The sequence below is a fragment of the Gracilinanus agilis genome, chromosome 1, assembly GCF_016433145.1.
Source record: "Gracilinanus agilis isolate LMUSP501 chromosome 1, AgileGrace, whole genome shotgun sequence".
NCBI lineage: Eukaryota > Metazoa > Chordata > Mammalia > Didelphimorphia > Didelphidae > Gracilinanus > Gracilinanus agilis.
Window position 1 is genome coordinate 729,351,347 of NC_058130.1, and position 25,515 is coordinate 729,376,861.

General features: G+C 38.0%; 1 protein-coding gene across 1 annotated transcript in view; it reads left to right on the forward strand.

Moving 5' to 3' along the window:
• MOB3A (MOB kinase activator 3A) overlaps positions 1-24,899 on the forward strand; it is a 46,108-nt gene extending 21,209 nt beyond the window's left edge. The window contains exons 2-4 of the mRNA XM_044658614.1: positions 4,829-5,371; positions 19,279-19,481; positions 24,747-24,899. Coding sequence (XP_044514549.1) covers positions 4,951-5,371; positions 19,279-19,481; positions 24,747-24,776 — 654 coding nt within the window. The 5' untranslated portion in view covers positions 4,829-4,950 and the 3' untranslated portion in view covers positions 24,777-24,899. The remainder of the gene's footprint in view (positions 1-4,828; positions 5,372-19,278; positions 19,482-24,746) is intronic.
• Positions 24,900-25,515: the final 616 nt, after the last annotated feature.

Consider the following 25,515-nt stretch of genomic DNA (forward strand, 5'->3'; position numbering starts at 1 on the left):
AGTAAGCTATAGAATTTTAATAATAACAAATTTAGGGAAAGGGGAACAGGGTTGAAGGAAAGAGGTGTCAGGAAAGCTTGACTAAAACTACCGATGATCTGGTGTTGTCAATTAAATGTAATCAGGTTTGAGACTGTCAGCTGGAGAGGTTTGTCCTCTCTGTGCCAACCTGGCTAGGCCAGGCACCTTGGCCTGAACCAGATTGGTTGAGTATTGACATTATCTCTTCCTTGATGTTCATTGATTGAATGTATAACACAGCTTTACACAGAAGTTGAAGGTATAGTCGCAATTGGAACAGGATGCAGGAAACCTAAGTTGATTTGGTTTGGCCTACCCAGATCCCAACCAACCTCCCCAGAAGTCCCTTCTCAGGAGTGAGAGCTTCTTGTTCCAATTTCTCTCTTTTATAGTCCTGCCAGTAACTACTCCTTGCTGGCTCATGGCAATCTAGGTTGGTTCCAAATTCTAAACTGCTGAGTGTCACTCATCCTGCTCTCCATTTTGTATATAATGTTCCATATCTATTAGAGCCCTCCAGTTCTGCAGAGAAGGGAGGGAATTGCAAGAATATTCTGAATATATAAGCAGAAATGATTCATACACAGTGGAATAAGAATAGCAAACTTCTCTTTAGCAAGGTTTGGAAAGTACTTTACATATATATATATGCATATATATACACACATACATATTTATCTCATTTGATCTAGCATAATGACCCAGGAAAATAGATGTTATTATTATTCCCATTTTATGGAGGAGAAAACTGAGACTGACATAGGCAGTCATTTGTACGGTGTATAGAACATAGTCAGAAAGGCTTGAATTCAAATCTATTTTCAGATGCTTGTGAAAATAAAATGAAATATATTTGTTAGTAATTTTTTAAATTATCATTACTTGTCCAAGTATCTGTTGCAGGATTTGAATTCAGGTGTTCTGACTCCCAACCAGCTAGCTAGAAAAACAAAAGTGCCCCAAGGAGACTGATCTGGATACATAATAAACTTATGAACAAACTCAGATTTTTGAAATATATGAACAAATAACTGAGGATAAATACAGAAGAAAGTAGCCTTATTCTATAAGAATTATGTCAGGACTACTAAAGCCTCCATTGGTATCCACAATCATGTCAGTCAGGTGCACAAGATTAAGGTACTTAGCACATTAGGTGGCACTCTGTCACACACACACTCTCAGATGAATTTACAGGAAATTATGCCCAAGATTCACAGGATGGGCAGGTAGGGATGAGTTTCAGTCTACTTCATTAGTGGATCCCCGCATCAAAATCACAAGTCTACTGTGAGTACTGTGGTTTCTTAACCTGGGACCTGTGAACTTGTTTTTTAAATATTTTGGTAATGTGTTTCAATATAAGTAGTTTCCTGAATAATACTGTGTGTTTTCTTTTTATGCCTTCCCAACTATTATTCTCAGAGGGGATCCATAAGCTACACCACACTGCCAAAAACATAAAGGTCTTAACTCCTGCATGAGAGTACTAGATCTCTTGCCCTCTTTTTATCTCATTTTCTTCATCTGTAAGAGGAAAGGGTTGAATTAGGTGAATTTAAAGGAAGGAAACAAGGTCTACTTGTAAATCACACACTGTGTCGGACCCTGAAATTCAGGAAAGCCTTAGTTTAAGCACTTTACAATTATCAACATTGCAATTACATTACTATTACAATTGCAGCTTTTTACAGTTGGGGAAATTAAGGCAGACAAAAGTTAAGTGACTTGTCCAGAGTCCTACATCTAGTAAGTGTCTGAGGCCAAATCTTCCTCATTCTCAGCCCAAAACTCTATCCCCTGGGTCTCCTAGCTCCCCTACAGGTTATGTCTTCATCTTCCTGGGATGGCAAGGAAATGAATGGCCTTTCTCACTTGAAGTTAAGATAATGGAACAATTCATGACCTTTTATATTCTAAAGAGTATGTATTTACTGTTATCTGAAAAGCAGGAGTATCCTGGAACCAGCTCCAACAAGTGAGCCAGTTATTAAATTTTCAGCAAAATCCAGAAACACTACAAATCAAGATTTGATTTAATGTTGTATTGATTGTCTGGACTGAGGAAAGTAATGGGAAAAGTGTGAATAAAATGAGATAGAAAGAAGTTAAAGTGAATTATGCAGGGTCACACAGTGTCTGAAGTTGAAATTTAACTTGGGTTTTCCTGATTCCTGGCCCTGTACTTTATCTCCTGGGTCATCTAGTTGTTTCTAACATTCATTCTGGTTCTAAGTTCTGTGATCTATTGAATCCAATATTGTCTCCACATTATGATTAGGCATCAGAGTAGTATTAAGTGGAGCTTAGTGACAGAAAACAGCCAACAGGTGAGGAGAGAAAATACAGTTGTTGATGGAGAGGAACAGTTGATGGAAAAGCTTGTCCTCTGTTTAGGGTCTCAGACTTTAAACATGTCCTGGTAAAAGACATTCTCTGTTATTTCACTCCTGGTTAGGGATCTATTAACAAGGCAAACACAGGAATTTGAGAAGTAATGGAATGAGGTGTTGCTGTTAAAGTTTTACTGGAGGCAGCTAGGTAACACAGTGAATAGATCACCAGACCTGGAAGATCTGGGTTCAAATCTGGCCTCAGACACTTCCTAGCTGTATGACCCTAGGGGAAGACACTTATTAACCCTAACTGGCTAGCTCTTACTGCTCTTAGTATCAATCAAAAAGACAGAAGGATAAGGGTTTTAAAAAAAAGAAAGTTTTATTGGTTCCCATTGCTTACAAGATAAAGTCCAGAATCCCCATTTAGGGATTGAGTAGGGCCATCTGCAGTTTTGTACCAGTCTACATTTGTTCCCCTATTTTTCATTACTTCATTACAAAAATCTCTTCTTCACCATAGACTTGTCTCTTTACTTGAACCCAGAATACAGTTAGGCATTTCGACATCAGTCCTGTTGCTTAACACCATTTCCCTTAACTGGAATGTTTTAACCTTTTCCTTTCCACCTGAATCCTATCCAACAGAAGCCTTCCCTGAATCACTCTTTCCCCACCCCCCAAAAAAATCTGAATCCTTTATTATCAATGCTTTCTAATCATTTATTATTCACTAGTTCACCTTTGTATATCTTGCTTCCCAACTAGAATGTAAGTGCCTTAAGGGCCAATATTATGTCTTATATCTCTCACATCACTGTGTTTATAGTAAACATTTAACTATTTATTAAATGAATAAATAAATTTACTGAGTACAAACCTTATAACCTGGCATTCCTCCTTTCTGACTCCAGACTTTGAAGGGTTTTGGTAGAACTTTAGCCTGCATTTTCTTAAAGGGAAGGTCCTCTAGGAGTCAATCAGCTAATCCCTCTTTCACATCTCTTTCTTCTATGCTCAAGAGAACCAATTTGATAACTACTCTATATTAAAGTGAGTTTTTAAACCATAAAGAGCTGCTTAGACCCAGGAAAGTCTCTGAGGCTTGTTTTATGCCATTTTCTGTGCTTCCGGGGTAAAGATAATTAAGGGCTTTTGGGTACAGGATGTGGTGGAGTTATGGCTTATCTTCCACTAACCATACATTGAAATCAGAGAAATATAGATACCAGCTATCTCCCTTTGCAGCTTGTTTCTTTTTCAAAATCATGTTGTTTGTTATACACCTACTAATAATGTACACTTAGGTTTGAAGGAAGCTCATTTTCTTCTGACTATTTGCTAGATTTTAAACCTTAAACTTGATTATAGTGATAATTATTAATAATTACACTTACTGAGTTGGACCTTGTTGCTATGTTTGATGTCACATTTGCCATTCTTTAGCTATCATCAGCTATAGAGCTATCTTAAAAGGGATAAATATATATGCACTTGTCCTGGGTACATGTTAACTACACTAGTATAAAATGGAGGAGATATGGAGAGACAGTTCTGAAAAAGAAATGTCTTAATAGACTGTAAAGCCAATATAGAGTTAACAGTGTAATATAGTAGCCAGAAGTGATCATGTGAACTTGGACTGCATTAAATGAGGCATAGCTTCCACAAATAGGGTAGTGATAGCACCACTGTAATCTTCCTTCTTTGGATCTCCTCAGGAGCAATGTGTTCAGTTCCCATGGTTTAAGAAGGACAACTGATAGACTGCCCATCTGGAGAAGGTAACCAGGATGATGTAAGAGGTTTGGAAAGACTGAGAGGGTACATGAGAGCTGTGTTCACATATTCAAAGGACTGTTATGTGAAGAAGGGACTAGGCTTGTTTTATTTGGTCCTAGAATGGAAGTTATCAAGGAGCAAATTTAGGCTTAATGTGAGAAAATTCCTAACATTTCTGTCAAAGTAAAATGGGCTGCTTTGACAAGAGATGAGTTTCCCCTCCTAGGAAGTCTTTAAGCAGAGATGACCTATTGTCAAGTATGTTATAGTTGGGATTCCTTCTCTATATTAGTTGGACTAGATGACTGCTGAGGTCCCTTCCAACTTTCAATTCTATCTTTTGTGGAAATGAAATTAGTGCCATGGATAAGCAAGATAAATTTCTCCATGTTTGACCTTGGAATGTCTTTGAAAAGAAAATAAATTAAGGTCAAACTTTAAGGACCTGTGTTTTCCCTTATGACCACAGTTTAAATCTGCTGTTTTCTGCAGAACATTAATGTGTGTCTCTAGGGAACCAGGAAACTTGTACCATTTTGTATGGATTTGAAATTTCTCAAAAATTCAAAACTGGCAACACTCCTCATTGTGGAAGTTCAGCCAACTTCTGCTTTGGCAGTGGAGAATTAATGCCAAAGGAGAGATCCCTAACTTCTAACACATACTAATTATTTAATTTTATATTACAGATCTCAGAAAAGGACCAAATCTTCCAGTGAATTTTAAAGGCCCTCTTTCAAGTCAACAGGCATTGTGCTTTTTCTTTGAAGAATTATAAGGAGAGGACAAAACCATAGCAGAAGAGGGGAAGATGTCCAACCCCTTCTTAAAGCAGGTTTTCAACAAGGACAAAACCTTTCGGCCCAAGCGCAAATTTGAACCAGGCACGCAGAGATTTGAGCTTCACAAAAAGGCCCAAGCCTCCCTGAATGCAGGGCTAGATCTGAAATTAGCAGTTCAGTTGCCTTCTGATGAGGAACTAAATGACTGGGTGGCTGTCCATGTGGTAGATTTCTTCAATCGAATCAACCTCATTTATGGAACCATCAGTGATAACTGCACCGAACAGTCATGTCCAATAATGTCTGGAGGCCCCAAGTATGAGTATCGATGGCAGGATGAGCAAAAATACCGGAAACCAACTGCTCTCTCTGCACCCAAGTATATGAACCTTTTGATGGACTGGATTGAGGTTCAGATCAACAATGAAGACATCTTCCCTACCAATGTTGGTGAGTTATGGTCATGGGGCTCCTATCTGAGAAATAAGAAACAAGGAAAAGAAACTTTTGCTACTTCCAACCTTCTCCTTTCCATTTGCCACTCCTGCTGGCTTTGACAGCTCTGTTTGCCTGAGGCAATTATTTTGAAGTCTGTAAATGCTGTGTTACCTGAGGTGTTGAGACTTGAGTCTGTGACTATTGTGAGGCAGTTCATTTCAGGACCCTGCTGCTACAGAAACTGAACCTTCTCTTAGAGAAATTGGAAAGGACATGTAGATACTTCACTTCATGAAGTTCCTGGAACCAGAGCAGAGTTGTAGCAGGGGAAAACGAAAAGGAATACTTTGGAGGACAGAGAAATTCTGATTTCTGGTTGTCTCTGTGTTCTTTTCTTAATATGCTTGTGGTGCAGAGGTCCAGCTGATTCTTTGTTAAAGTAACCAGGTCAGTTTGGGACTAGTCACCTTTAACATGACCCATTTCTGACAAGTCACAGAAATTTCAGGTAGTGTGAGGTTATACCCACTTAGCAGCTGCTAACATCATCCCAACTATCCTTTCCTACCCCCCATTTCCCCATCAAATCAGTAACTTAAAATAAAATGTAAAGTATGGCAGGAGGGCTAAGCCAAATCTTCTTTTCCTTTCACTCCAAGATTCCTATTTTTACTTTTTTCATTTTAGGGAAATAAAAAATAGATTCATTACCAAAAAGACCCTTGCTAGCTTCCTTGAGTGAGATTTACCAGTGGTTAAAGATTTCTTGTTATGGCATGGTACATTAGCAAAAGCCCTAGAGTCTTTGTTCTTGAAGAGTGACCTTGAATTTTTCCCTCTGGGTCTTAGCTTTCTCATCTGTAAAAGATTAAGTGTCCACTCACATTTTATGTGTTATGATTTTGTTCAGTTATATGTCAAAAGAGTTAAGTGGTCATAGTGGCAGAACAGTTATACCAGCATGGTGATGGTGGTAACAGATGCTCAGGTCTGGACTCTGGTATTTGAACAGTAGTTTTCCTTGTTGTTGTTCTTCTCCTACAATACATATTTTGTCTCCCTTCTGTTCTGTTGACTTCTTATTTGCTGTGACCAATAGTAGTCCATGCTGTGACAAATTATGTTAGATCTTTACTTTTTAGAAGTCTCAAGGGTTTTAAGTTTTTGGAATCACCTTTATAATTTTTTTAAGTTAACTACTTTAACTGCACTTCATGATAGCTTCCTTTATAATTTTGTGTATTTTATTTTATGCCTTTAAAAACATTATTCTGAGGATGCGCCAGACCAACTGCTGTAGTTGTAAAAGCACCTAGCACAATTCTGGCATGTAGTAGGTGTTATATAAATGTTAATAACAAGTATTCTTAGGTACATATATTTACTTTTTAAAAATAGGTTTGTATCAACATCTTTTGTTTTTTTATAGTAACTATTTCCTACTGTATCCCCCCCCCTTATAACAGTGAATAAAAGAGGGAAAAAAATTCAGCAAAAACTAACCAACATATTGGAAAAATCTCACATTTTATACAGTTCCACAATTGTATTTCTCCACCTTCTCAAAGAAGCACTGGAAGATCTTTCTCCTATTTCTCTTTTGTAATCATCATGATTTCAGGGCATTCCGTTTGTATTATTTTATTTTGTTTTCTTTCCATTTGCATTGCTGTGGTCATTATTTTATTATTTTATTATTTTTATTATTTTCATGGTTTGGGGCATATTTTTCTCTTAAAATTTCTTTATTATTGTTTTCCCCTTCATATATGTGTTTATTTTTTAACTTTCCTCCATTTTCCTCTATTATTTTCTTTTTGAGTTGGAGATTTTCTGCTTTTATATTACTTTTGTTTTTATGAAGGCTGAATCCTCTCATATCTCTTTCGGGTAAGAAAGGTACAGCCCGAACCTTTCCTTAACTTTCTTACTCACTTTATCAAAATGAGAACATTAATTTAAACATGTTCCCCAATGATATATATTAATCAATCCCAGACTTCTTTCATGGAAAGAAAAGCATACTTACCATTTAAAATAAATGAACCAGGGTCAGCTGGGTAGCTCAGTGGATTGAGAGTTGGCCCTAGAGACGGGATGTCCTAGGTTCAAATCTGGCCTCAGACACTTCCCAGGTGTGTGACCCTGGGCAAGTCACTTGACCCCCATTGCCTACCCTTACCACTCTTCCACCAAGGAGCCAATACATGGAAGTTAAGGGTTAAAATTTTTTTTAAAAAACAAAATAAAATAAATGAACCATATTAATTTTATTAACAAATGCTGAACTGATTTAAAATAATCCAGAACCTGGTAACAAATAATTTTTCAGTTGCTGGTAGGCAGATGAAATTTATAAGTAAAAAGACCTCCATCAGAATGACTTCCTGGAGTCTCTTCAAGGGGCCCACTTTAACTCCATTTGTGATCATATTGACTATTTCTAGTTTCCTAGCTTTTTATTTTCAGTTTCATTACTTCACTTTTTATTTACTCTTTCTAGTTTTAGGAACCTGTTGTTGAGGGTAATTGCATATTCATCCTTTCTTCTTGCCTTGTGGATTTTCAAGGATTGCTGACCTTTTGCCTTGACTTAAAGGGTCTCTAGATTTTAGATAACTTTTTAATACACACTTCCATTTACTACCCATTTTATCTATTCTGTTCCTTGTCACTAAAGCCTTAAGTTTTATTGCTTACTCTTGTCTTGGGTTTTTGTCTCTTATGTACCACTATATGTCATTAGAGGTATTCTTCCTTCAGGATTTCAAAGGTATTCTTTTTTCTTTTTTTAACCTTTACCCTTATCTTAGAATCAAATAAATTACAGGGGTGGTATTTTAGTTTTATGGTCTTTATATTCATTGTATATGTTCCAAGTAACCTTCTGTCTGTGATTGTATCATATCCCAAACTCCTTCCCTTCAGGATCAGCAAGTACAACATAGAAAGAGTAGATATAGGGAAGAACAGTTGTTTATAGGAGATGATATCCAAGGAGAGCCAAAAATGATCCTTATGGCTTCATATTCCTAAATACAAAATGTGCAATGTATGGCTAACAGGAAGCTAGAGTTCCCAAAAAGAGAATTTTGACTTTATATGAATTACTGAAAGTTGGTAGAGTGGGAGTCATGACTGGAGGATGGCTTTGGAGGGATATTTATAGGGAAAAAAGAAGAGATTAAAAAGGGAAGTAGCATTATATATCAAGTTATACTCATGAGGTAACTTAAGAACCTGATTAGAGAAACAGGAACATTTGGGTAAGGATCAGCTGAGGAAAAACAGAAAGATATGTGGGATACAGTATGGACCACATGTACAGAAGAAAGCAGTAGAGAAGTTAGATGAGGCAGAATTTGGACAATGGGTTAAAAAGAAGTAAAATAAGGCTTAATATGAGGAAAAACTTCCTAACTATGAGAGCTATCCAAGGCAGAATGAGCTGCCTGGGGTCTGGAGTAGTAGATTACCTCTTAAGGGAACTCTTCAGGAAAAGTCTGGGTGTTCAAGTGTTAGATAGGATGTTCAGGTAAGTTGGACTGGATGACCTATAAAGTTAGTTCCTCTGTACTTTACCCTGGTCAGACCATAGATGGACTATTGTATTCACTTTGGAGCACCACATTTAGACACTCATTAACCCATGCCAACCTTTTCTCTGGCCTAGACAAATAGAATAGTATAAAAGCCTTCTTGGACTGGATTGGGAAGATGAGAAAAATGAGAATGACAGTAACATATTAACAAAACACGGCTGTAGCAAGTTTAAAATAATCAAAAATTCCCCATGAAAAAGAAAATTTCTTATTGTCCTTTAAGTTTGCATTATTTAGCCTATCCATAGTCTTCTCTGGTCATGTCAAGCTCTAGAATCACTACAAATAAATTTAACTTTTACTTCCTATGATAGCCCTTTCCTATTTCCTCTAGTTGTTAGTATTGCCTTTCTCCTCCCCTCTTCCCAGTTACTTTGTATATTTTCTATATGTATATGTATTTATTCTGTTTGCTTATTGGTAACAATGTCTTCCAAATAGGGTGTAAGTACCTTTTTGAATGCCAAGAATTTGAGGCAGCAGAGTGGGTAGAGTGTCTGAAGTTAAGAGGATGTAGATTCAAATATGACCTCAGACACTTCCTAGCCAAAAGATCCTAGACAAGTCATTTAACTCCAATTTCCTAGCCCTTTCTCTGCTGTCTTGGAGTTGTTACTAAGACAGAAAGCAAAGGTTTAAAAAAAGAATGCCAAGAATCCTGATTAGGAACACATTTAGACTCGATACAGGAATAAAATTGGTAATAATGAGAGCTCTCCAGAAGTAGAAATTGCACTAATAGGTATTGAAGTTTCTTCTTTCTGGTTACTTTAATGGTATACAATAAAGGGGATCATTGGACTACAGTTTAATGTTCCCTTCTTCTGCCTAAAGGTGATAGAACACACATTTGGCACAGAGACATAATAATGTGATGAGGGAATTTAACTCCTTGCATATCTGCCAGAAGAGTAGCTGAAAAGTGTATGACTGGCTTTAATGGTAATTTCATTCTTCTAAATCTGGAGCAAGTAGGAATGAGAAATAGGTTTGCCCTAATCCTGATAAATAGGCTTTAATGAATTGATAAAGTTTAGGCCATGTCACTCCTGTGTAGAAGAAACTTTAGTGTGCTCTTTTTCTTCCAAGATAAAATACAAACTTTTGTTTGGCCATAAGCCCTTCACAGTCTGGCTCCAACATGTCTTTCCAAATCGATTTCACTCTTTCTTACTTTGCTTCTAGCCAAATTACTATTCCATACACACACCCTCCATTTTCTTTCTCCATTCTTTTATGCAAACTGCCTTCATACCTTGAATTCATTCCCTCTTCCTTGTAGAAACCCTGGTTCCTCCCTTCAAGATTCAGTTTAATTTCTACTTCCTATGAGAACCTTTCCTGTTTCTCTACTTGTTAATATTGTCTTTCCCCTAGTTATTTTGCGCGCGCGCGTGTGTGTGTGTGTGTGTGTGTGTGTGTGTGTGTGTGTGTTTATATTCAGTTTTCTTATTGGTTAACAATGTTTCTTCCAAATAGCATGTGAGCTCATTGAGGGCAAGTTTTTTCTTTGTATTCCTTATACCTTGCACATAGACTAAATAAATAAAATGCTCATTGGATTGGATTAGCAAACTATATATTTTGCCATTCAGATTTTTTTTAAAATGTAATCTCCCCAATAATGTTTTCTTTACCAGTGAATTAAAGAACTGGAAAAGAACTTTATAAATCATCTAGTCCATTTCAAACTAGCCTATTTTAAATAGATCCTAACTGATGAAAATTTATATCTAAATAAAATATCTCCAGAGAAAGATTTTCCACAGCCTCTTTGGTAACCTATTCCAATATTCAACAACTCTTCTAGCCAAGAAATTCTTCCTCTCTATAATCTAAATCCTTCATAAAGCTGTTTAGACATATTTTTTCTTATTCTGTTCTGGGTGGCTATGGAGAGCGTTTTGTGTTGGCACTGTCCTTTATAGGATTTGTTCAAATTGACCCCTCAGCTTATTCAAGTTAAATGATACCTGTTCCTTCCACTTATCCTCAAGTGTTCTTTATTACCTTTTGGTAGCTTCTCTGGGTTTTTCTCTAAATTCTGTTCAGTGCCAAGGCTGCAAACAAAACTGGCAGCATCACTACCACCTTGTTGTGTGACCTTTGGCAAGATGCTTCACTGCTTAGTGCCTCAGTTTCTTCAGTTGGAAATGGAGCTGATAACTCTAAATTGAAAGTAATAAAAAGAGGTAGATGAGTTTGTTAAGAATCAGAAGATCTGAGTCCAACTCTGACTCTGCTATTTATTCCCCATATGACCTTTTCAGTTACCTAAACTCTTTGGGCTTCCATTTTACAAAATGGAGGTGCTCCACGTAGGTGATAGCCAAGGACTTTTTCATTTCTAAATCTATGATTCTATCTTGCCTGTTTCCTAGAGTTGTTGGGAGGATTAAATGCGATAACTTGTGTGAAAAATGCTTTTTGTAAGTTAACAAGTGATATATAAACCGAAGATCAAAAGAAATAATGTGCATGAAAGTGCTTTAAGAAATATGAAGGAACAGATCTTGCATGAACTAAAATGTTGGATTAGGAAGGAAATTTAGTCTGATATCCTCATTTTACAGAGGAGGAAGCTGAGGGGGCTCAGAGGAGGGCAGGGACTTGCTCATGGTCATGTTAGTGGCAGAACCAGCCTAGAACTTATTCCTGGTGCCTCTTCCATGGCTCTTTGTCTCTAAGTGCACTGTTATCTAAGATTGCCACTGTCATTGATATTATTGAGATACTGAACTAAACTAAAAGACAGTAAGAGGTTGAATGCTGCAAATATGTAGTAATCTTTTAAGAAACTGTGCTTCTAGATCTGTAAACTGGCTAAATTACATTACAGTTTCTTCTGGTTCATTGAAAATATTTGTTTAACAAAATTTTTGTTAAAGCCCAGGTGGTAACTTGCTTATTTCAATCAGGATGATACAGTTAAATTCTAGGACAACAAAAAATGTATATAGTTTTCAGAAGATCATTATCTTATTTGTTTGTTTTTTAACTTTTTTATTCTGAAGTTAAATACCAAAAAAGATAAGTTTCCAAATATTTCCATATAGCAGAATGCACAAAGAAGATTCTCTCTGCCAGCTGTGAATCTCCATTTCATACTGTTTGCCATTTTTTTTTGTTTGTTTTTTTATTAAATTTTTTCAATCAGTAAAACTGCCTCACCACAATCCTGTCTCCCCTAGATGAGAAAGAAAAATGCCAAAATTCCTGTTACAAACGTTTTTACTCAAGCAAAACAAATGTCCTCATTGGCCACCCCCTCCAAAAAAAGGGCACATTATGTATTCTGAATCTTTTACCTCTTTCAGTAGGTAACGTTTCATTAAGTCCTATGTAATCATGGTTGGTTGTTATAATAATCAGTTCCTAAGTCTTTCAGAGTTGTTTGTCTTTACAATATTGTCATCACTGTGTAAATTGTTCTCCTGGTCCTATTTTCACTTCACTGCATCAGTTCATACAGGTCTCTCCATGTTTTTCTGACATCTTCTTCTTCATCATTTCTTATAGCATAATAGTATTCCAGCACATTTATATTTTGTTTAGCCATTCCCCAGTTGATGGGTACTCCCTCTGATTCCTATTCTTTACTATCTCAAAAAGATCTATCAATATTTTTATACATTCTTAGTAGTAACTAATTTTGCTTAGTACTAATCCTCCCACAATCTACCCTCCCTCTAAATCCTCCTTCTCCCTTCTCTCCTTTTCCTCTTGTTTAACTGCTGAGGAAAATTTGTTTCTGTATCTGACTCGGGGTGGGGGTGGGGGGAGGAGAGGGTTCAGCTTGTACAAAAATCAGACCAACGAGATGATCCATAAAGTGAGGCTTTTATTCAATGTCAAAGAATTGTAATTTGGACAACTTTTCATGCAGGGATGCCTGGGGATGGAAGGGGAAAAAGGGATTCTTATAGGTCATAGTCAGGGGAAACATCAGGAGGACTCATAGTCTGGATACACAGAACAGTCAAATTGCAGGAGGGGAATGTTGCAGAAATGTTCTAGTGATTTTCTTTGTCTGGGAACATGGGTGGTTAGAAATTGCTGAGGTATATGGAAGTCTTCTTGGGGGCAGTGAAAAACTGCTGGTCAGAAGAGAGTAGGGGCCCAGAGATTCCCCAGGGCTAACAGCGTGTTTTTATCTCCTTTGATCATTTCAGTTAAGAATAAAGTTAAAGTGTCAGATTCCCCTCATTTTCCATTCTTCTTTTAAGATCATAGAGATATAACAGAACCACTCCAAACACTTTGCCTTAGACTCCCTTTATAACCTCTGATAATGATAGATTCTGAGAAGACATATATATCAGCTCTGTATATTAGAATGTAAACTATTTATTTTGTTTAAAAGGCACTTTGGGGGGGCAGCTGAGTAGCTCAGTGGATTGAGAGCCAGGCCTAGAAATGGGAAGTCCTAGGTTCAAATGTGGCCAAAGACATTTCCTAGCTATGTGACCCTGGGCAAGTCACTTAATCCCCATTGCTTAGTCCTTACTGTTCTTCTGCCTTAGAACCAATACACAGTGTTGATTCCAAGATGGAAAATTAGGGTTTAAAAAAAAAGGCACTTTTGATTATTTGTTCATGTTTACTTTTGTGTTTCTCTTGACTCCTATGTTTGCATTTCAAAGTTTATATGCAGCCCTAGTCTTTTCACCAGGAATGTTTGGAAGGCTTTGATTTCATTAAAGATAAGTTTTGCTGGGTAAGTTATTCTTGGCTATAAGCCTATAATAGCCTTTGTCTTCTAAAATATCATATTTTGGATTCTCCACCCCTTTATGGTAGTGACTTCTAAATCATGTGTGATCCTGACTGTGACTCAGTACTTGAATTCTTTCTTACTGACATTAGTATTTTTTTTCTTTGACCTGAAAGCTCTGGATTTCAGCAGTAATGTTCCTGAGAGTTTCAGTTGGTGGTATGAATGTATAAATAGAGAGGAAATGGGGGAGGTAGAGCCTGAGTTTAAGAAAAGCAGGAAAAAAGCTAATAATATGTACATATGCATAGTAGTATATGTCTATATGTGTATAGCTTACTACATATAAATATACTGTATATACATTTATGCATGTGTGTATACATGTGTATGTAATTTGTGTATATATATATATTGTAAGGGGGGAAAAAGGATTTTTTTTTGTTTGTTTTGTTTTTTAAACCCTTGTACTTTGGTGTATTGTCTCATAGGTGGAAGATTGGTAAGGGTGGGCAATGGGGGTCAAGTGACTTGCCCAGGGTCACACAGCTGGGAAGTGGCTGAGGCCGGATTTGAACCCAGGACCTCCTGTCTCTAGGCCTGACTCTTACTCCACTGAGCTACCCAGCTGCCCCCAGAAAAAAGGATTTTATGGGTTCAGTATATTAAAAGATGGTCGCCAGAAGACTGAACTATTATCAATCCTCAATTAAGAATAATCTCAAGTCAAAATTGACTTTTATTTACAATTAAGAAGAGAGAGAGGAAATAAGGAAATAAGAATCTAACCCAGTAGGTAATTTACTATGATCCTCTAATTAATCCAAGTAGATCTAATTAACCCTCAGGCGAGAGTTAGAGGGCCAGAGGCTAGGAGGTGAATGGAACAAACTTCATTCACAGAGTCTACTAAAAGAAATTTCTTAAGAGAAGTTCAGGAAGATTCAGTCAGTCTTTTAAACTCACCATGTGGAATTCAAAGAAATTTAAAGCAGTCTCACCAGGGTCTCAGCGTTCCAACACTACTCCATGAACCAGAAGAAGCTCCTTCATTAGCAGTGCTCTTCACCAAAAACCTCTCACTCATTCAACTCCCTCTTTTTAAAGGGGTCACTTATGTGTCACTTCCTGTACCTCCCTCCTAATTTGCATGTCCAATCACAATAGACAATTCTCATAGTACTGCCTAGGGGGCAGTCAGTTGATTCTGATTTGTCACCCACTCTAGCACATGTGGGTTACGGACTTCCCAGAATTAGAGGTGTTCTTACCTTTGGTGATTAAATCTAAAGATGGGCAGTGTAGACTTAATCTAATTATCACAATATATAAAATTCTGCATATTACTATTTTTTTAAACCTTTATCAATCTTAGAATCAATACTGCATATTGGTTGAAGGATTGTAAGGGCTGCAGGCAATGGGGGTTGAGGGGCAAGAACGCCCATTTCAATTCACTGAGCCACCCTACACATTACTTTCAAGATTGTCATTTCTATATGTTTCCTTCTAAAGTCTGGATCCTGTTTTTCTCTGTTCACTTGAAAAAAAAAGTTTCAATATCCCTCTCTTTTCTTTTTGATAACACTATTGCTAACTCCTTTCCCCCCAATTTAAAAAACAAGAAAAAGTAGAAGAAAAACCCTTTTAACAAATAAGCAGAGTCAAGGAGAATTAATCCACACAATGGCCACATCTACCCATTATCTCTCTGGAGGTGATTAAAATAGATCATTATGGATCCTTTGGAGACATAGTTGGTCATTGTACTGATCAGAGGTTTTACTTTCAAAGTTGTTTTTCTTCACATTGTTGCTCTCTTTATGTGAATTATTCTCCAGGTTCTCACTTTACTCTGCCTCAGTTTATACTGACAGTATTTCTTACAGCACAACAATATTTGATTAGATTCATAGACTGCAACTTGTTCAACCATCCCCAGTTAGAAAAGGCCAATCTAAAGCACCACATTAGATTCTAGGGCTTTGCTTTTCCCCTCCTTTTTCAAATTCCCTTCAGTCTAGAAGTTTGTTTCACTTTCAACTATTTCCTTCCTGGTATTATTCTTTTTCTTAAGCCTCCCTCAATATTCCTTTATTCTCTCTTATATAGTCAATTCTCGTCATTCACAGTAGTTATGTTCCATAAAGTCATGGTATTGTGGGGAGCTTGAGGTGAACCCCTGGGGTTCAGGAAGGGTACCTTTTGCAAGGATGCGAGACTCTGAAACTTAGCTTAAAAATAAAAAGAGAAATGTATTCATTTAGAAGGTAATGTTGAATTTGGCCAGGAGGACAGCATAGGTGGAAGACTGCCTCCTAGGTGGAATAGCATGGATGGAAAACTGTTCCCAAGGTAACATGATTTCTGGGGTCTTTATACTCTTTACAACAGTGAAAACGACGGGACTTTAGAGTAGTATGCAATGAGGCATGGTGGGGGGTTGGTCATCTGACCAGGGTCTGCCTGAAGACATAGGGGGTACCCTCATAGTTTAGGGGACATGACAGGTAGATATTTTAGATACAACCTGATGGTATCAAGACATAGCCTGGAGGTGTATCTCTCTCTCTCTCTCTCTCTCTCTCTCTCTCTCTCTCTCTCTCTCTCTCTCTTTCTTTCTCTCTCTCTCTCTCTCTCTCTCTCTCTCTCTCTCTCTCTCTCCATCTCAAAACTAAAAGACTATCCAAGGAGGATAATCCTCTCAGGATCTTATCTGAGTTATCCGATGTTTTAGGTTAGGTGGCACAAAAATGTAAGGGAGCAAAGGAATTTCCCTGCTTTTAGTTTGCCTGAAACACTTCTATGGTTTTGGGGGTACAATGCCCATGCCAATGGCAAGCACTGAATTAGCAAATACTGAACCAATACTGCTAGGGGAAATACAGGATTAAGTCCCTAGTCAAACATTTATTTTAGCACTTTCTGGAGTAGCATCATACAGACTGGCAAATTGTCTCTTCCCTTTTCTGGATGTACCATATTTTTGATTCATTAACATTGCACTCATGGCCAACAACACTGTTAACTCATGATTGAACAAAGCTTATCTAACATGTATTTTCTCTGTGACACATCATAGCCTTTCACTTAGGAGCACCCAACAGCACTTCAGCACTATACTTGAGGGCCATTTAAAAAGCGAAATTACCAACAAAAAAACTAAAAGATGTGAAAATCAGAGCACTAGCCCTTGAAAAGGATTGTTATCAGTATGAGCACTGAAACAAGAAGGCAGAGAACATTGGGGAAAAGTACCCATGTCTGCACATGTGAAAGTGCAGTGAGTACTGATCTGGAGGGTTACAAATATATTTTATCAGGTTGACAAGTTCACAAATAAGGAATCTGAAAAATTAAGCATCAACTATATTTCTGCACCAAATTCCTTGTATAAGCATGTATATGTGTGTCTTCTGCAGCTTAGCATTACAGTGGGTCAACCACTGGGTCTGGCAGATAGCAGACACTTAATAAGTACATATTCTTTTCCTCCTTTATCTGTTTCAGATAAAGTTCAGCTGATCCCCACCATGGTTTTTTATAATCTCACACACCTTAAAATAAGCAAGTTCCACCCCTTCTTCTTCCTTCCTACACTAATATAGTCTTCTTTTTTTTTTTTTTTTTTTTTTTTTTTTTTACCACATACCTTCCATCTTGGAATCAACACTGTGTATTGGTTCCAAGGCAGAAGAGTGGTAAGAGCTAGGCAATGGGGGTCAAGTGACTTGCCCAGGGTCACACAGCTGGGAAATGTCTGAGGTCAGATTTGACTCCAGGACCTCCTATCTCTAGGCCTAGCTCTCAATCCACTGAGCTACCCAGCCCCCCCCCCCCCAATATAGTCTTCCTTTTACCCTTCTCTTTCCCCTCTTCAAACACTCACAACAGAATCAGTCCACTCCAGGACCTTTTCTTATTGAACTCCCTCAATTCTTTTGAAGACAGTAAGGTTCTCAAGGGATGTTTGTTTCTTCTTCCCTCTAGATTGTCAGCATTACATCAATAGACAGCTCCTTCCATTGTTCAAATAAGTTTACCTTTTTGGGTTCCTCTTGACTCATGCTCTTGTATTTCAAAGTTCCTCCTTGAAATTTCTCCATTCCATTAAAGGTCTATTTTCCTCTGTAGAATTATATTCAGTTTTGCAAGATAAGTTATTTCACTTATAATCCTATATTTTTTGACTTTTGGAATGACAGAATTGCAAGATTTCCTCTTATTTAAAGTAGAGGCTATCAGGTCTTAGGTGATGCTGACTGTCATTCCTTAGTACTTGAACTGTTTCTTTCTGGATGCTTTTACAGTAATTGCCCTGGATTTTGGTTATGACATTCCTGGTATTTTTCTGGAATGCCCAACAGCACAGAGAATCTTGATGTGAATACTCAGGGCCAACCCTGAGGCTTTCTTCTCTCCTGCTACCTAGACATGGAGCCCTTTAGGCTACAGCTCAGTCTGGTGAGCCACTTGTCATACTGGGATACTGTGTTTGTTTGCTTCTAGCCCTAGCTTTACTGACTTCTTCCTTGGCCCCACTTCCCTAAGCCCTCAGGCTGATATCTTGTGGTGTTCCTTGGTAGAAGTCATCATTCAATGCAATTTCTCATTGGATTTCTTAATCATTATTTGGGTCTATTTTTCTGGTTTAGGTTTGTGAGGGCTGGATGGTCTGCCTCCCATTCAGACAGCCATTTTGGCCTGAAGCCTTATCCTATTATATTTATCCATGACCCCAAGTGAGGACAGTGGTGCAGAGATATGGGATCACAGTCAGATGGAAACTAGAAAAATTTTTTAAATAACAATAGCTAACTTTTTTTGGTACTTTATTAAGTTTTACAAAGTGCCTTCCTCACAACTCTGTGAGTATAATAGGGCCATGATTATCCCCATTTTGTAGATGAGGAAACGTTGTCCCTCAGCCAGTAAATTACAGATGCAGGCAGGATTTGAATCTCTTCTCATTTCCTAAGTCCCTCATACCTTCCATTTCACCACATTGCCACAGGAACTATAGTAGTTAGCCTGGTCCCAATGATTAACTCCTCAAGTTTTTCCTAAAGGAAAAACTACCAAAATGAAAAACAACACTAAACCTACTGGACTATTTTGATTAAAATGAAAACCTTTATATAATTTTAACATTTTAAAAATTAGAATATTGAAATGTATTATCTTGCCAGTTGTCTAGTGGATTTGGGTCATCGGTTTAGCAGAGACTAGTAAGTAGGCTTTCACTCTTGCTGTTGTTATCCAGGACACAAGTCCAGACTATATCATTGTGCAGAATAAAACCATGTTTACATCTTCTTTGATAGCACAGGTTGCTACAAAGCTTTAGATAAAGATTTTAAAAAAAAATATAATCCTTGTGGGCAGGTGGATTGAGAGCCAGGCCTAGAGACAGGAGGTCCTGGGTTCAAATGTGATCTCAGACTATCTGTGTTTGACCCTGAACAAATCACTTAACCCCTATTGCCTAGCCTTTACCACTCTTTTGCCTTAGAGCCAATATATAGTATTAATTCTAATACAGAAGGTAAAGGTTTTTAAAAAAACAACAACAAATAAATAAATAATTCTTCTCATTCTTTTAGGTACTCCATTCCCCAAGACCTTTCTACAAGTGGTAAAGAAGATCCTGTCCAGGCTTTTCAGAGTTTTTGTTCATGTTTACATCCATCACTTTGACCGAATCACTCAGATGGGCTCTGAGGCTCATGTCAACACCTGCTATAAGCATTTCTACTATTTTGTGAAAGAGTTTAACCTGATAGACACCAAAGAGTTAGAACCACTGGTGAGTATGAGCAAAGCCACGGGGAGGAAAAGAGGGCAAGAGGATAATAAAATGTGGCTCTTTTTGTATCCTTCTAGCTATCCTTACCACTTCAAGTGGATTAATGCTTCATATAGGGTTTGTATTAAATGACTTCCAGGGCCCCTTCCAATTGGATTCCATAGTTCAAGTAGTAAAAACCAACTGGTACAGTCTCTCCATGGCTTTAATTGAATCTATTAGTGAGCACAGCTTTGTAAAGTTGAGATGACCAACTTTAGTGTGAAGGGTTATTACCAGAAGATAGACCCTGTTTCTGGCACTTAGCAACTGAAGCAGAAGTCCACAGCCTAGAAGAAAACATCAGAAAATCATATTAATAAAACAGCTTGTTCAGCTAACTTCCAAAATTGCCAACTCTTGAATGATATAATAGCTACATTTTCAGGTACTAGTAGCAATATGTCTGTTTTGTCCTAACTGGAAAGAAAATGACTAAGACATCAGTAATTCTTGAAGCTTTGGCTTGGGAATAGGGTGAAGTAAAAAAGAGAACTGCCTGCAAAGAAAGTCACACTGGTATGAATAAGATCTCCTAAACTTTTTGGGAGAGTAGATCCAGGTAGCAGGTCCAGGATTTTCTTAGAAGTTCGAGTTCAGATCTAATATGGAGATTGTCCTTATCCTCAGAACATTTATTTATTTATTTTTAAGCCCTTAACTTCTGTGTATTGGCTTATAGGTGGAAGTGTGGTAAGGGTGGGCAATGGGGGTCAAGTGACTTGCCCAGGGTCACACAGCTGGGTTTGAACCTAGGACCTCCCGTCTCTAGGCCTGACTCTCACTCCACTGAGCTACCCAGCTGCCCCCAGAACATTTATTTTTTAAAAAGCAAAAACTTATGCCCAGGGGGCAGCTAAGTGACTCAGTGGATTGAGAACCAAACCTAGAGATGGAAGGTCCTGGGTTCAGATATGACCTCAGATACTTCCCAACTGTGTGACCCTAGACGAGTCACTTAACCCCAGTTGCCTAGCCCTTACTGTTCTTCTACCCTAGAACCAATACCCAGTATATATTCTAAGATGGAAGTAACAGTTTAAAAAAACTTATGCCCATTCAATTGAACATATTCAATTCAGCAAACTTTAAATACTTACTGTTTATTAAGCATTATATTAGATTTTGGAATACAGTGATAAAAAGGCAGTTCTTTTCTTCAAGATTCTTCTACTCTTTTGGGTGAAGTAGAAGAGAAATGAGGCAGATATATAAATAAATGTAATTCAAGTTAACGATTATAATATATAAAAGATATTATAGGTAAGAGGCAGGAATGCCAGTAAGGTCCTGAATTAGTTGTTGATAGTGTGACAAATAGGAAGGGGAGGGGATGAAGTTAATAATGCTGTAATAGATTTCACAGAATTTAATATCCAGGTGTTTGTGAAAGGTTAGAAAAAAGTCAAAGTCAAAGATAATACTGGGATTTCAAGTCCAATGCCTAGGAGAATGGTGATATCATCAACAAAAATAAGAAAATTAGGAAAGGGAACTGGTTTTAGAAGGAAAGAAAATGATACATTTTAAACTTCTTGATTTTGAGGCATGGCGGTGATGTTTGTTTGGATATGTCTATTATGCAGTTGGAAGTATATACCTGAAGTTTAGGGGAAAATTGGGTGGTAGATATTTGCATGTGATTGAGGTTTAACAAGGAATGAGAGCACTAGGAGAGTGTATTAGTGAGAAGTCTGAGGGATGGTCTGAAGGGCACATGGAAAGGATTCATAAAGGAAAAGGAATTAACAGTGAAATAGGAATAATCAGAGAAATGAGGTGAAGCAGAAGTAAGTAGTGTCACAAGAAAAAAGGGAGGAAAAAAATACAGAGAAAGGAGGAGGGGTGGTCAATTAATGAATCAATCATTTAAATTGTGCCAGGAGATAGACCCTGTTTCTGGCACTTAGCAACTGAAGCAGAAGGCCACAGCCTAGAAGAAAACATCAGAAAATCATATTAATAAAACAGCTTGTTCAGCTAACTTCCAAAATTGCCAACTCTTGAATGATATAGTAACTAGCAGCAACATGTCTGTTTTGTCCTAACTGGAAAGAAAATGACTACTATGTGCTAGAAATTGTGCATGGTTCTGGTGATACATATTAGAAGTGTCAAACATTACAGATTTCAAAAGGATGAGAACTAAGATGAGGCCAGTGGGCTTGGCAATCAGTGACCCTGGTGGCTTTGCAGAGAGCAGCCTAAAATGTTAAGGAGGATGGGAGTTCTATTGCAAGAGGATGAGAAGTCAGTAAGCTGTGAGGCAGTGAAAGCAGCAAGGGTGAAGGACTCGTCCTGTGCAGAAAGAGAGGAAAGATGCTACTGCTCTACTGGATGAGGTAGAAGGGAGATGAGGCAGATATATAAATCAATATAATTCAGGTTGAGTATGAGAGAGGAGGAAACAGGGTCAGTCAAGAACAATCCCAAGAGGACCTGTGCACCTTTATTCCAGAGCCCTGCAACGAATAGCTGGAATCAAACAGACTCTGCTAACTTCTTTTGACTTATCTAATGTCTCCTCCTAAGTATACTGTGTGGCAGGGAATTGGTAAGCACAAACTCTGAGAGACCCTAATTAACATTTAATTTAGCAGGTAAACAACGAAGTGAGAAAACCAATAGTCATAGAACTAAATAAAAATGCAACTCAGTCAAATTTCAGTCCAAATTCTCTTAATGCAGAAGCCACAGAAAAGAAGGAGAAGTAGGGCAACAATCCTACTCAAAAAGAGCCAAAAATACCATCGCAGAGCCCAGCACCAAAGCTCCAACCAGCTCCTCCCACAGTGAAAAAACAAGGCTCTCACCTATTCTAACCTCCCTTGGCTGGGACTTTGAAGCTCAGCTCTGACCTGGACACATACAGGGAAGTGAGGCAGACTCCTTTCCTTCTTTCTCAGCAGCTCCTCTCAAGAATAAAAAAGACCAAACTTGGAGGATGCCAGCATGATGTAGTAGAAAGATGTGGAGAATAGAAACAAAGCACCCTGGGGCATGGACCTCCACTCCCTCATCTGTGCCAAGTGATTTCTTTGGGCCCTTCCAACTTCAAGTCCTATGATTTGCCCCATAATTTAGGGAGTCCTCTTCTGCAGTTATTCTCAAACTTTATTCTTTTGTGTCACTCTCAAAGACATCAGTAACTTCCCATGTCCCATGCACAGTGACATATGCACCTTGTGCCACCTTCATCCTAAACTTCTCAGGAAGAGCCCCTATTTTAGGCTGAAAACATTTGAAGAGGAAAGCCATTTCGTAAAACCATCCCTATACCCTCAGATTTTCCTGAGGATCCTCTTCCTTGTAGAAATTCTACTCTGCTCTGTTGATCTGCTTCCTGAATGTATGGTGCCCTCTAGTGCCCAGAAAGTTCATATTATCATAAACTCTGAATTGGGAGGGAACCTCAGAATTTGGTTCTTCTATCCAGTATCTAAACAGGAATTCCTTCTTCAGTGTTTCTGACAAGTGGCCATTCAGCCTTTGCTTAAAGACTTCCAGAAAGTGGGGAACCATTACCTTCTGAGCCCAGTAATTATACTTTTGAACAGTACTAATTCTTAGGAAATTCCCTTTACATTCAGCCAAAATCCACCCATGAGGGCGCTTAACAAACTAAGTCATCTGTGTGCCACATGATAGCTTTTCATATATTTGAGAACAGTTATCCTGTTATCCCTAAGATTTTTCTTCTCCATACTAAATATCACCAATTATGTCCATCAGGCCTCTATGGCTTGGGGGTCTGGTCACCTTAAGGACCTGCCTATCACCCTTCTCTGGATGCACTCTAACTTGTCAATATTTAGCTTAAAATGTAGTGCCTTTGTTTTTTGTTTTTGATGGCGGTGGTATGCAGTTAGTTGCTTCCTATTGCCTTTGAGTAGTGGCAGAGTCCAGCAATACTTCGTTATTTACTGTCAGCAATCATTTCTGAAATTCAGCCAGTATTAAGTGCTTGCTATGTGCAAGGCTCCATCTTAGGTACTTGGGATATCTAAATAAAGAATAAGTGTCCCTGCTTTTCCCTAATAGACAGAAGATGTGTATGATGAGAGAAGGTATCACTTCCATCAGGAATGGACAGAAGGGTCAAGAAAGTCCTAAAGGAAAGGAAGATAGAGATTCCATTGTAGGCAGAGAAGAGAAATGAAAAAAGTGGGAGAGGGCAGTAAGATGCATTCTGCATTGGTGTGAAGGGTGGATTAGGAAGGGAAGAAAATAGAAGCAGAGAGAACAGTTATAAGACTTACGTAATCTAATAGGGGACTACCACAAGTGTGGTAGTATTAGTGGAAATGAGAGAAAACTCTTTAGAAATTAAATAGGACTCCAGAAAACTGAGAATGGGTCCTCATTCATTCATTAGGCATTTTTAATGTGTCTGCTGTGAATAAGGCACACTATACATGGAACTGTGAGAGACAAAAAGAGAAATATGAGTGGCTACCACCCTGAAGGAACTTACTGCAGTCTAGTAGGGGAAATAAGACATGGGCATCAATTGCTTTAATGCAAAATTGCATGTCAAGAGTCCATCGAGCAAGGGATGAAGGTCACTATTTGATCCTTTGAGCAGTTTTATAGGACACAGTACCTATTAAACAGAGTAGGATCATAGAAAATCATTGAAAGGAATCATTGACTCATCTAGTCCAACTTATTCATTCTACAGTGATGAAACTGAGGTTCCTCCTTAGATCATTCAGGTAGTAAAAGACAGAGTAAGGACTGAGACTTCAGATGGAGCACTCTTTGCCATGCACTGTGTCACATAAAGTAACATGTCCAAAGTTACTAGCTGTGCCCTGAGCCAAAAATTAAATAGGCCTAGGCTTTTATAGTCTGTGTGTCTTAGGTAGAAGAGAGCCCTCATCAAGCTTTCCTATTTCCTTCTAGGTCTTTGTGTCCAAATGAAAGCAATAGAAGGGAAAATGATCTAGGAAATGATATAGGAAAGGATGAAAAGTGCAAATTGGTTACCAGTTTCCTCTCCTCCACCCTAAGCAACTATCTTCTAAGCTAACATAATACCATAATACTCATAAAGTGCTTTTAGTGCCTCTGTGAAATGCTGAAATGGTTTAGTGGCTGGTTGTGCCTTTTGTTTTTAGGAGACTAAAACTAAATTCACAGTTGTCACCAACAATAGACTTCTTATAATTTTTTGATTCCTATAATTCATTCTGGTGTTTGGGCTGGGGGGCTTGTTTTTGACAGAAGGAAATGACCTCCCGGATGTGCCACTGAAAATGGGGTCACCTCTCAGGACTGATGAAATCCACCTTTCTGCACCCATGGAAATGCCACCTAGAAACCAGAGACTATGGTTCACACATTAAAAAAAATATATATTTTTTTAAACTAGACCATCCCCAGTGAAAATCCTTTATATCTTTTCTTGAGTACTGTGACATTACAGTAATCATTTTTAAGATGCTATAGCTAAAGATTATTTTTGTTGTGTTTTTAAAATTGATTTCTAGAGAGGCAGCTTGCAAGAGTGGAAAGAGCACTAAACTAGTTGTCAGATGTGGTCTCTAGTCATGTCTCTGCCACCAACAAGCTGTGTGACCTTGGGCGAGTCCCTTAACCTCTCTAAGCCTCAGTTTTTTCAACTGTAAAATGAAGGGGGCTAGATTAGATGACCTTTAAGGTCTCTTTCTTCTCTAAGATTCTATAATTTTGTGATTCTAACTTTCCTTCTAGCCTTTAAAAATCTCTGATTCTCAGTGAATGGAAAACCCCACTATGTCCTTAAACCACTTATTTTTGCCAGGAGGCAGAAGAACATTGTCAGCAAAACCACCTGACACTTCATCATTTCATCTGAGCATCACTGAAGTCTTCTTGAAGCCTCCATGGGCTGGCAGCATCTCAGCCTGTACTTGCCTTGGAACTGTGTTAATTGCCTTCTCCTGGATGTATTATGTGCTGATCTCCCAAACATGTGAGGGGAAAAATGGTTATTTTCTCTTGAGAACCAGAT